This window comes from Castor canadensis, chromosome 16, assembly GCF_047511655.1.
Source record: "Castor canadensis chromosome 16, mCasCan1.hap1v2, whole genome shotgun sequence".
NCBI lineage: Eukaryota > Metazoa > Chordata > Mammalia > Rodentia > Castoridae > Castor > Castor canadensis.
Window position 1 is genome coordinate 60,019,461 of NC_133401.1, and position 13,647 is coordinate 60,033,107.

The 13,647-nt window shown below is 43.2% G+C and overlaps 1 protein-coding gene across 1 annotated transcript; it reads right to left on the minus strand.

The window, feature by feature from the left end:
• Positions 1 to 3,343: 3,343 nt before the first annotated feature.
• On the minus strand, positions 3,344 to 9,891 carry Hint1 (histidine triad nucleotide binding protein 1). Its single transcript, XM_020176194.2, has 3 exons — positions 9,671 to 9,891; positions 7,587 to 7,691; positions 3,344 to 3,634 (listed from the first exon to the last, which is right to left on the minus strand). Exons 1-3 carry the CDS (start codon positions 9,779 to 9,781, stop codon positions 3,470 to 3,472), a joined length of 381 nt encoding a protein of 126 aa, XP_020031783.1. The 5' UTR covers positions 9,782 to 9,891; the 3' UTR covers positions 3,344 to 3,469.
• Between the last annotated feature and the right edge of the window lie 3,756 nt (positions 9,892 to 13,647).

Genomic DNA, 13,647 nt, shown 5'->3' on the forward strand with positions numbered 1-13,647 from the left:
CTACCCAGGAGGCAGAGGTAGGAAGGATTGTGGTTTGAGGCCAGCTGAGGCAAAAAGTTTGTAACACCCCATCTCAACCAACAGCTGAGCATAGTGTCCCCAGTCTATCATCCCAGCTACACAGGAAGCATAAATAGGAGGATCAAGGACAGGTCAGCCTGGAAAAAAGAAGCGAAACTGACCCTATCTCAAAAATAACTAAAGCTTGGACTGGCAGAGTAACTCAAGCGGTAGAGCACCTGCCTAGCAAGCATGAGGCTGAGTTCAAACTCCAGTCTTGACAAAAAAAAAGTTAATTACCTCAGATATTTTGTTTGTAATACAGCCTCCCCCTCAGATCAGTTCAATCAAGCTGTGGTTCTGTGGTACCCACAGAAAATGGCTTACAGTCTACTTACAAACCTGATTGTTTCCAAGTTCTAACTCACCTTATCCTGGCAGTCTCAACATCTAGCTAATTCTAAGGGCAGAACAAAGGAACAGGCCACGATGGTTGTTAAAATCTCAAGCCACCTTATACAGGAGAGTAAGCTCCACCACTCCTGAATCAGAGCGCATTGATGACTGCAAATACTCTTAACCACTATCACCATGCCCTGAAATGTCAGTGTAGGAAATAAATAAAACCCAACGTGGGCCAGGATTGTGGGGAACACTCCATCCAGTCATTGAGGGCCTCAAGCTCCTCCCATCACACAGCTCAAGTTCCTTCTGGATCCTTCCTGCATCTTAAGCAGAACCAGCAAGAGAAAGGCAGCACTGGGGAGAGTAGATGATCTTGCAGGGGCTCAGAAACGGAACAAACCAGTTCCTCACCCAGCTCAAGGACCAGACTGGGGACATATGGCCCCACATGGTGGAAGGGACTCAGGGAAATACACAAGGGAAAAGAAAGAGACCAAGACATATTGTGGCTTAGAGCAGTACTTCTTCTCAATTCCTTGGGGCCAGATTCTGGAAGATATTCTGCCATGGGGTGTCACGGGGTTGCAGACAGTTGCTGACAACTATCCGCAGGAAGTCTTGGCTGGGGCGGACAGCTTCCAGTGGGGCTTTTCACTTGGCTGACACTTGGGCTGCTGTGGGTAAGCCTCAGCTCTTCTCAGCACTGGTCTTTCCAGTTGACTGTCTGAGTGTCCTCAGCCATAGTAGCTGGCTCCCCCAAAGTGACTTAGCCAGTTTGGCATGCTATATAACAGAATGCCACAGACTGTGTCGTTTATAAACAATAGTCTCTTATCCCTTACAGTTCGGAAAAGGCTGTAGCAGATTCAGCATCTGGTGAGGGCCCACGTTCTGGTTAACAGACAGCTGTGCTCTCACATGGCAGAATGGACAAGGGAACCCCCCCAAGTTGATTTTTAGGTTTGTGTGTGGCTGTTGTTTTTCTGTTCTGTGTTTTCTGCTAACTCACTTGTTACAATTAACACATATAACTCATTCTAGGCAAGCATTCTACCACTTGAGCCACATCCCCCCAACTCTACACAAAATACTTTAAACATAAACAAAGAAGACAAATTAGGGGAAAAATGATTTGTTATACATAAAGGGCCAATTTCCCTAATCCTTTCAAAAGATAATTCAGAAACTAGGAATGAGGAAAAAAATTAAGTTTTTTTTTTTTTTTCATTTTTCTTTTATTATTCATATGTGCATACAAGGCTTGGTTTATTTCTCCCCCCTGCCCCCACCCCCTCCCTTACCACCCACTCCACCCCCTCCCGCTCCCCCCCTCAATACCCAGCAAAAAATTAAGTTTTCAATGAAATGTGTTAAACCCCACTAGAACAACTTTTTAGAGACTAACAGTTTGAGTCTAACCATGTAAGTCAAAGAGAACAGGAGACAAAAGCAGACAGATACCAAGTAGGTTTTGGAAGCTGTGAAGTGCCCACAAGAAGGAAAGTCAGAGCAAAGGTGTTTGCTATAGAACTTTAGAAGTTTTTGCTTTAGTCTTCCTAAGAACTCAGACCCGAGGCTCCCACCCTCACATAGTCAGATTCACAAACAACTTAAATATTTTTGTTAATGTGCAATACACGTTTAAAACATCAGTTTTCAACTAGGATGCAAATTCTAAGTAAAATGTTTTCAAGTCTTTAAAATATTCAGGTAGTTTACTTTTTCAATTTTTAAAAAGTCTTTTGGGACAAGGTCTCATTTAGCCCAGGCTAGCCTCAAGTTTGTGATCTTCCTTCCTCAGCCTCTCTAGTGCTAGGATTACATGCGTGTACTACCACACTGAGCCAGATAAAGTTTAAACAGCAAGGCACCAATATCTGCCTTCATGTAGTCATCAAAGACTTTGTGAAAACCTACTTTTACCTTTTCCAAATTATCCCAAGAGCACAGACAAGGCTGTGATCTGGACATGAAGTGTTTCTAGACCCAAAACGGTCACTTTCTAGGCCAATCACACCAATACTCCTATGTTCTTTGAAAATAAGAACATTTAGGTTAGCAAATCTACTTCTCAATGGTTTAGCCTGAAAGGATTTTTTTTTTTTTTTTAAAGAAAGGCAGACTGCCACGTGCAGCACCTCATTTGGATGTGTCTGGAGTCTTGGAAGCTTGACTACCCTATGTTCTCCTATAAATACACCTTGAGAGCCTGTTTGGAGGTTCTAGCAGGGGAGCGCAGCTACTCATATACCCTTAACCAAAGAACGGTCTACCTCTATCAGGGATGGTTGTCCTCTTCCACCAAGCGCGCATCTTTGGGAGGGATGCACGCAGAGTGGTGAGGGAGGAAGGCGACACCTGCCTAGAAAGCCAGACACCAGCTGAATCAACCCTGGCAATCAATAGGGTGACAGATGTCACAGCCAGATTACCCTCACATCCCTGAAAGGATATTTAAAACTAAATTTGTGGGGCACCAGTGGTTCACACCTATAATCCTAGCTACTCAGGAGGCAGAGATCAGAAGGATCATGGTTCGAAGCCAGCCTGGACAAATAATTCTCAAGACCCTATCTTGAAAATAACCACTGTAAAACATGGTTGGCAGAGTGGCTCAAATGGTAGAGTGCCTGCTTAGAGAGTGTGAGGCCCTAAGTTCAAACCCCAGTACCACCACCCAAAATCAAAAAACTAAATTGACTCTTGGAATTTATCAAAAACCAATCACACCATTCTAACACTGCAATGTTCAAATGCCAGGTCTCATTGGGAAGAAAATGCAAGAACTTGGGCTGAGGTATAGCTCACTTAGCATGTGTGAGGTCCCAGATTCAATCCCTAGCAACATACACACAGTGTAAGAGACCTGAGAAATTATATAACCATCCTCATTCTAGCAAATCTATTTCTTAAAGTAATAAATTAATTCAGACTGCAAAACCATGCAACATTGTCTTTTATTAGGCATAGCTTTCCAAAATTATTCCTTCAACCTCTGCATACACAGGCAAACATAAATTGTACTGATAATGTTACCTAGAGAAGGGGAGATTATCCCACATGTCTAGCCAGGAGGCCAGTTCATCTGGCGACCGCCAAGAACGTGCAGGTGTATGTGGTAGACAGACTGCCCCCCATCTGCACCCTCATTCACCACCATCCGGTAGCCTCTCTTCAGGCCCAGGTCGGCAGCACACTTCTTGCCGACAATCATTAAATGTCCAAGAAGCTGGAAAAGAAAAAATGTTTCTTAAGCACAGGAAATATACATCTGGCCATTAAACAGCACACAGCTGAGGTGAAATATCAAATTAAGCCAGGCATGGTGGTTAATGCCTATAATTCCAGCATCTGGAAAGCTGAGGCAGGGCTATCATGAGGTCCAGGTCAGTTTGGGCTACATACATAGAGAGAACCTGTCTCAAAAAGAACAAATAATAAAAAAATCTATCAAGAAACTATCAACTTCCAACAGACCCCTGTGGGTGAGTATTAAGAAACTTTCTTAATTCCAATACAGCATAATTTACAATGAAAACACCTTTACATTAGTCATTACTAATTTCAATAAACAAATCAGGTGTAAAACCTGCTGCTGCATTAAAATTGTAAAAATTATATTCCATGTATTAGGTACATTGTCTTGATAAAGAAGGCATCTTGCTTTTTTAGTTTGGGGGAGCACATCAATGAGAGTATGTCTGGTTATGCTGTGGTAAAACAGAGAAGACACATTTCCTGGCTGTGTCCGTCACGAGCTGACAGGCTCCACATTCCACATCGTCTTCACTTCGACACCCAGGCTGATGAAGCAGTCACAGTGGCAGAGGGAAAAGGGAACAAGATGCTGGCTCTAAAGATTTCTACTCAAAAGACATAAGATGTGTATAATTTCTGCTTGCACTCATGGGCCAAATGCAGTCATGTGACCAGGCCTGACTTCAGTGAGACAGGAAGTATAATCACTCCTGTAGAACAGTATTTATGAAGGACCAATCATACAATCTCCTGTAAAGAGCATTAGATCAGCAAAAGAATGGAAGTCTCACTGTATCCTTTCTCTTTGATGCAAGGCTTACTTGAGTTGAGACAGAAGCAACTCACCTACCAACCAAGGCACAAAATCGCCTCTTTGTCACTGCACCCAAATAGCAAGTCACAGGGGAAAAAAAAGTTTTTGTCATCCAATATTTTGACAACCAAAGACATCTACACAGTCCCAAGAAGGCATGCCTACTAGAAGCCCACACTGAAAAAAGGGCCTTCCACTCTATTATTTGAAATGGAGGCTTAAAATGGTGAAAAAAATTGTAATGTAAAAGTACTAAATTATATATAGCAGGAACTGTAACTGGTCACAAATTTAATTGTTAGAAGAGCTTTAAAACTGATTCAGTAAAGGTTTCCTGGACTGTGTCTTCTGTGTAGAAGAGCTGACCTTAAAACTCTAATTTGGAAAATGAACTGAATAAAAATTAACATTCAATCTATCCTTAAAGCAAGAGCTGCATCTGAGTAAGAAGTGCCAACCTTAAAATCCCACAGTGGTACAATTACACCAAACACACGCCAAACATTCCAGATCAGTGCCTGGAGTTTTGATCTTTGTTACTGCAGATAAGAGGGTAGTCTACCATAAAGTACTCACTCTGGCCTTTGACTGCTATAATTTGCACAAATGTACTGAGTTAAAAATCAATGCCCTGAAATCTCTAAATTTCAGAAATAATCTCACTTTAAAAAGATACCTCCGAGTAAATAATTAAAATACTGGGCGAGAGGCATGGCTCAAGTGGTCCAGTGCCTGCCTAGCAAGTCCAAAGCCCCAAGTTCAAACCCTAGGACCACCATCAAGGAAAAAAAAAAAGTCCTTTTTAAAGTTCAACTTAAATCTCACGGATCTGAGGAAATTTCCTCAGCTCACTTACCTATTTTAATAAAGTAGATTTTAGTACCAATAAATTAACTAATAATAAAAATTAAGACTACCACAAAATACAGTTTAAGGAAACAAATGTTTAGAATATTCATCAGCCTTCTAAATGTTTCTTAAATCTGAGATTTGCTTCTATATAAGATTTGGAGCCCAGACAAGGACTGGGTGTGGCTCAAATCATAGAGTGCATGCTTTGCAAGCTAAGGACCTGAGTTCAAACCCCTGTACCACCAAAATAAAAAAAACAAAAGAGAAAGGGAAAAAAGGGAAGGAGGGAGAGAAAGAGAGATGTGGGACCCTTTCCAGCTTTAAAATAGTTTTCTGGCTTAGAAAACAATAAAAATAGTTGTATCTATGTAATTCCTCTCATGTGTACACGTCAGCAACCCGCAGCTGGATTTCAAGAAAGGTATTTCCTTAAAGTTCTACAACAATAACATAACATTACATGCTAGTGTGAAATGCTGTGGGCCAGTGTCGAGGGTTCTTGCCTTCACAGGCCAGAGAACTGGCTCGTAAGGCAGCTGATTAACTTGTGAGACAAGGCCAGTACAAAAAGTAGGATTATTAGAGAGAAAGGAAAGGTTACAGCTGGAGCAGTGCAGCGGAGCCCAGAAACCGGTGGCTCCCTCTCAGGTGAAGGCTGGGGCTTTTTATGGACACTTTAACTCTAGGTTAGGGTTAAGGGTTAGGTGGTTTCTTATCATTGGCCGTGGATTCACTCGGGCTGTCTTAGATGACCTGGTCTGTTTGCCCCTTACTGGGGAGTAGGGAGGGGGAACAACTTTCTGTTTATCAGCCCCATGGCAGATTTATGAGACCCTGTATCTTCTCCTCAGTGTGTAGGAATGCAGATTTATGAGCTCTTTAGGGTGCAAGGCTCATAGTGCTCTCCATGGGGAATGGAATACTGACTCACTCATCTGTCCTTAGGTCCCCAAACCCAACAATAATGTCCTTTAACTAATGAAGATTTAAACAGAAACTAAGGCACAAGCAAGGTTTCCTCTGGAAAATACAGTCACTCTACATCAAGTCTGAAAAATGGTGCTCTAGGCAAACACCAAAAATCCCTCCAGAAAAGAGCACCGTATCTGTAGAGGTAAGCAGTGAAAACTAACATAAAAGTGTGGGATAAAAATCTTTCAACGAGATGTAACTGTCTTCTTAAACAGTTTACACGAAATAGTTTCTATTCTTAACCACTCAGGGTTCAAGAATAAAAATTACAAATTAATAGCAGTATTTTTTAGTCCTGGCCAATAGGATCTTTATCTGACCAGTATTATGTGCTTGCAGGAATGGTGCATTTTTCAAGTTATAGCTTAGCTTCACAGGCTTCCTAACTCCTTCTACAGAGCTAAGTAATTGATTCTGACTACCCCTTTCAGTTTCTAGGCTACTGCCTCTAATCCAAAAGTGGCAAACAAGTAGAAAGTAAATATTGTAGGCTTTTTGTGTGGATGACCTAGCCTCTATCAAAACCTCTCAACTCTTTTTTTTTTTTTTTGGGTGGGGGGAGCGGGGTGGGACTTGGATTTGAACTCACGGCTTCATGTTTTCAAAGCAGGTGCTCTAATGCTTTCGCCACATCTGTTTTGCTATGGTTATTTTGGAGATAGGGTTTCGCCAACTATTTCCCCAGGATGGCCTTGAACTGCAATTCTCCTGAATCTCAGCCTCCCAAATAGCTAGGATTACAGCCATGAGGCACAAGCACCTGGCTCAACTGTCTTTGTAATGCAAAAGCAGCCTTAGACAATAACTAAACAAATGAGTGATTGTACCCAGGCACTGGTGGCTCATTCCTGTAATCCTAGCTACTCAAGAGGCAGAGCAGAGATCAGGAGTATCGTGATTCAAAGCCAGTCCGGGAAAATAGTTCAAGACACCCTATCTTGAAAAAATGCTGCTGGAGTGACTCTAGGTGTAGGCCTTAAGTTCAAACCCCACACCCCAAAAAAAAAAAAAAAAAAAAAAAAAAGGCAACCAGCCAGATGCCAGATTTTGACCCATAGGCCAGACTACCAGTCCCTGATGTAATTTATGGGTCTAGTGACCAAACTTTTACACCTATATCCACTTTATCAAAATGAAGCTATATATTACTTTAGAGTATCCTAATGGTTATTCTATTTTTCCTTAGTAATGTCCTTGGAAGATAAAAATGTGGTATCACTTTAAGAACAAAAGTTAATCTCCCAATTTAAAAAGCAATAAAAATAAACGTTAAAAATTGACTTACACTTTCATCGTCATCTTCTGCTACAGAAATCTGGGAGATATGCTTCTTAGGGATCACCAGAAAATGCGTTGGTGCTTGAGGGGAAATGTCATGGAAAGCAAGGCACTAGGGAAAAGAAAAAGAGTTTCAGTAGATCACCTGGTAGGCTAAAGCTTATTCCTTCACCACTAACCACAGGGCAGCTAGATGCCAAGAAAGCAAGTGTGCCCAATACACACGGCTCCTCAGCCAAGGTCCTCTGCATGGGACTTAAGAGTCTTATGGCAACACTGATCTTAAACAAAGGTGGAGTTACTAAAGGTCATACACATTTCAAAAGAAAAAAGTGAAATGAGTGATTACTACAGAAAACTGGATTCCAATTGAGAGGTCAAGGACAACCCTTCTGAGCCAGTGACAGTGATCCAATGAATGAGCAGAAAGGAGCCATGTCTACCTCACCAGGCTGATCTGCAACTCTTCAGGCTCATGTCACACTGTCCTTCATAGCTCTACCCTCAGAGCTTTTTCAACTGCTGTCCCCTCTCTGCAATGATGGCCCCCCACTCGACTTTTGTCTAACTTAAAATGCTATTCATTACAAAACTTGAAATGCTACGAATTCCTCCAACCTTGGCATATATACATATATATATATATACATATATACACACATATATATATATATATATATATATATAAAATTTCTAAAGGAAATCTGATTCTCTTCCCCCCTTCCTCATCCATAAATTACATCTGATTTTGCAATTTTTTTTCTTTACATGAAATGATCAGTTTTTCAATCACATTTGTTTTATAGTTGGTTAATACCTATTCTTCCCCTTGTACTCAAAGATTTAAGAAATATACCTATTCCCTTTTGTAGAACTAAACAGTATAAGCAATTTAGACAAATTATATAGCACACTAGAAGGAATCTGTAAATATACATACATACACGGATTTGTAAAAATAAGTGTTTTTATATCTCTTGCTCGCTACTGAAGGTGGATAGAACCTATCCACATTTATCTGCCTGAGGAGTAATCTCATTTGATACTCCCTACAAAATGCTGTATCATTTACTCCATGCTGTTATACTGGAGTTCAAAGATCTTTATTTCAATAATCATTTATTAAAAAGCAACTGGAAACTTATAAAAAGAAACAGGCTTAAAACAAAACAACTTTCCCCTAACTAGTGCCACATAAATATTTAAATCTCACCTCCAGGAACCTAATTAAATATTAGAAATGATGCTTCAAATCTCAGTAAAACTACGAATTGCATTCCATGAATGGTCTTCTTATATTCCCTATTTCTTAAAAATCATTCAACAGAATACTCACAACACCTTTTCAAATGACCCAACCTCTTACTCAGATTTACCGTCGCTAAACAATTCACACAAGATGTCTCAAAAGTCTAAGCCCCTGGGATTTCACCTATACTGGACAAAAACCACCCTGGCGTGAAATCGTCTAATATCGAACACAAAAGGAATCGTAGGAGTGTAACGTATTTCTAAGCGCAACGTTTGCAGCGGGAGGAGTCAGGGACGTGCGCCCACTTCTCGTCGCAGGAGTGCAGAGCTCCCCCCGTGTTTCCCCTCCACCCCCGCTGCATCCCATGTCCTCTAGAGCCCCGTGTCCCTGCAGCGCCCTCCGGGTCCCTGGCGCTCCTTGTGCCTCCGCGCCCCTGGTGTTGTCTCCCGGGACCCGCCCCGCTGCCGCTACGCGCGGGAGATGGCGGAGATTGGGCCCGAGACGCGGCGCGATCGGGTTTCTCCGTACGGCAGAGCGCGGGCGAGATTGCGAGAATCCTGAGCCCGAGGGGCCCGGCGCGGACGCGGACCGGCGGGCGTCCCGGGAGCGGGCGTCCCGCACCCGCCCAGGCCCCGCGGAGCGGCCCGCGCAAAGCAGGCGGCCTGGCCGCGCCCGCGCTGATAACGCGTAACCGGAGCGTCGGCACGCGCCGGGAGGCCGCGGCCACGCGGCCAGGGCGCCAGGCCCCGTTGCCTCCCGACCCTTCCCCGCCTTCCCTTTGAGGGAGGCTGGCGTGTGCTGCGGCCACAGCCCACAAGCGCGACGCGTGCTGCGCCTACCCGGTCATCCTCGAAAATGATTTTGGCAGGGATTTCCTTGCGGATGATCTTCCCGAAGATTGTATCACCGCCAGGCTGGGCGACCTGAGCCTTGGCGATCTCGTCAGCCATCTCGGCCTCCCTCCTGCAACGTGGCCAGGGGAGAGTCGAATGCTGGAGAACCCGGGGAGCGCGCGGCCGCCGCCAAGCCTGCGCAGGGACCGCAGCCCGCGCCCGTGACTGCGCATGCGCACCCCTGCGCTGCGACCGCCGGAGCGGGCGGGAGCCACGTGGGAGGTGCCGGAGCATCGCTGCAAAAAGGATGCCTCGGGGTCGTCTTCCTGTCTTCTTATCCCGGGTCTGGCGCTATTGGTATAAGCCCTTCATCTCCTATGGACCCTATGGAGAAGATTAAATACCGTGACTAAGAATTGATCATTCAGGTGGCGCTGGCCCGGTTTGCTGGCTGAGACACCCTAAGGCCCCACTGCCCAGATCTTAAGGGCTTGGCTAGCAGTCCAGTCCGTAGTGCGTCAGGTTTTTTTCTCTCTGCAGCAGTGGTTCTCAATCATGACTGAGTGCTAATCATCACTTGGAGAGCTTTTCCAAATCTCTGTGAACCCGGTGACACTCCAGGTCAATTAAATTCGAAATCGTGGCTGATGAGACATCAGCAGTTTGTAACTTTTTAAAGATGTTTATAAGGACTTTCCCAGCTGCCACCAACACAATATAAAATGCTCCATCTTAAAGTACCAAGCTTTCCTTAATCCCACATCGCATCATATCTTTGCTGCTTTAAAAAAGCATTTTCTAGCTGGCCCTGTGTAATCTAGCTACTCAGGAGGCAGATACCAGGAGGATCACGGTTCAAAGCCAACCCTGGCAAATAGTTCGCGAGACCCTATCTCGAAAAAAATCCATCACAAACAAAAAAAAGGTTGGTGGAGTGGCTCAAGTGTAGTCCCTGAGTTCAAACCCATCTACCATAAATAAACAAGCGTTTTCTCGACAGACACCTGAGCCTCACGCTTGTAATCTTAGCTATTTGGGAGTTCCTGGCACCATTTCCCTAGCTAATTATCTCCCGAGTAGCCATTTTAAGCCTTAACTAAACCTCCTGAACTACTCTGTATGATTATATTTGACCACCTGATCTTGGCAAAATTATCAATAGTGGTTCACTTTAATCTCAAAAGTGTTGCCTTTGGTACTTTTGCTATCAAAGACATTACTGATAAGACTGGTGAAATCTAACATCTATAAATGAAACAATACTTTTGAAATCATGTTAATTTCCTTTCACAATTATATTAAAGTTATCAAAATTAGTTGGCCTGGAATGGGGCCCTCTGAGTTGGGCTTCTAACATGTTTCCAAGTGATAAAGTTGCCCCTGGGCCTGGAACCATGCATTGAGGATGGATGTGATTGTAGGGGAAAAAAAACCCACTGGCATACTTAGAGGTGTAGGGGTATCATGTCTGCAACTTACTCTATAACATTTCAGGGGAGGGGTTACTCATATATAGGTAAGGAGATAGAAAAATTATAATTAAAATGTTAACATTTGGGGACTCTGAGTGAAAGTTACATACAAGGCCAGGAGTTTGAGTTTTATGTGGCTGCTTTTGTTCTGGTTCTGGAGGTCGTAGACCTCACGCTTGCTAAGCACTCAGCCTCTTGAACCACACACCCCAGTCCTTTTTGTTTTAGTTTATTTTTTAGATAGCATCTCAAGTTTTTGCCCAGGACTGGCCTCAGACTTCAATCCTCCCATTTCCACCTCGCATCCAGCGCTTTAGCCCAGAAGTTTGAGGCTAGCCTGGGCAATATAGTGAGACCCTGTCTCAAAAATCAATCAATAAATAAAGGACTATTTTGGATAATTAATAATACATTCAACTTTCTTTCAGTCCAAATGTAACAGGTAGGAGGACCAGAAAAGAAGCAGGCAAGCCTGTGTGCAGGGGGACGGGACACATAGCAGAGAGAGAAAACTTAAAGAATCTAAATGTGAAGAAGGTCATGTAACACCCACGCACAGGAAATCAATGTGAGTCAATGCCCTGTATAGCTATCCTTATCTCAACCAGCAAAACCCCTTGTTCCTTCCTATTATTGCTTATACTCTCTCTACAACAAAATTAGAGATAAGGACAAAATAGTTTCTGCTGGGTATTGAGGGGGTGGGGGAGAGAGAGAGGGGGTGGAGTGAGTGGTAAGGGAGGGGGTGGGGGCAGGGGGGAGAAATGACCCAAGCCTTGTATGCACATATGAATAAAAAAAAAAAAAAAAGAAGGTCATGTAGCACTGGGGTGAAGTAGCCTATAGAATTGCATGTAACCATATATGGATTAAACCTTGCTTTTTGCTTCTGTAACCTGCTTGCAAGGGTATATAAGGTGAGACCTTCTTTTTTCTCAGGGCTCAGTCTTTGCACTCCAGTCCACTGAGTCTGTGCCAGAACAATAAAACATTGCTTATTGCTAAACTGCCTCCGTGTTCTGTGTCTCTGTTCAAGAATCCCAAAATACAAAGGCTGTCCCATCTAGAGAGTAATGAGTCAAACACTTGTCCCCTGACCAACCTCTCCCCTTAATTCTGGTCTAGTCTAAAATACGCATTTTTGCCTACTCATCAACTCCACTTGGATGTGTAACAGGCACTGAAATTTATTTTACTCCCTCCACCACAACACAAAACCTCCAGCATTATTCTCTACCACACCACCATTCACCCCGTTGCTAGAGCAAAGCCTTGAAATCATTAAATCTTCTCTCTGTACTTTCAACAGGTGTCACAAACCTACTTCTCATCTCCTCTCCCTTCCACTATTGTAATCCAAAACACTATCATCTCTCTCCTGGAGTATTTGGAAGGCTTCCTAGTTGGAGAGCCTCTTTGCTTCCACCGAGCACCCAAACTAATCCATGTAAACTATAAATTATGATGTATGCTGGTAACATTCCAAAGCATTCCTTCACAGAACAAAATCCAAAATCCTTGGCTTATAGGCCCCAAAGTGATCAGGCCCTGCCTGCTTCTGTTTTAACCTTACTGACGGGCTTTACCCACACTGAATGTGGTAGACATTATATGCCCATGTCCTAATTTCTGGAGTCTGTGAACATGTTACCTTACATGGGAAAGGACATTTTTGCATATGTGATTAAATTAAGGATATTGAGGGTGGGAGATTTCTGGATGATCCAAGTGGGCCCGATGGACTCGGGGCCCTTTTAAGTGAATGACACAGGAGAATGAGAGAGAAACCATGGTGATAGAAGGAGGGGTGAGAGTTAGAGACTTGAAGATATTCCACTATTTGCTTTGATGATGGAAGGGGCCATGAACAAGTGACATCTGGAAGTTGTAAGTCAAATTGGGTTCCACTGAGCTAAAATCAAGGTGTCAGCTGCGCTGCATTCTTTCCAAAGACTCCAGTGGAGAACTCATTCCTTACACCTGCAGTCTCTATTTGTCATACAAAGCAATATAATCAGATTCTGGAGATCTGAACACAGACTTTTTTTGGAGGCCATTATTCTGCCTACCATGTAGCTCCATGGATTTATGCAGTGAATATGTTGAAATGTTCTGCTCAGCATTGGGCCCTCTACTTTGAATAGTCTTAGGAAAAGGGCCTCATGCATACTAGGCAAGTGCTCTACCACTTGAACCACTCCACCCTAGGCCCTTCACTTTGAGATGCAGGCAAACCAGGACATGTTACCAGAACAACTAAAATAGTAAAGAACCACCTTTTTTGTTGGAACAGTTGAAGGAAACAGAGATTTACCTAACAGAAAAGAATCCACAGACTGAACTGAATTTGACACCTTAAGAGCTGTACTTTCAAGTATCAGTAGATGAGGAGGTCTTGACTAACTGAACACAGGACCCTAATTAGCTAGAAGTTATCACGACAAATTATAAATTATCAAGAAATTGATATTCTAAAGTGGGATTTTTTTTATGTGTGAGTGATATGGGGGT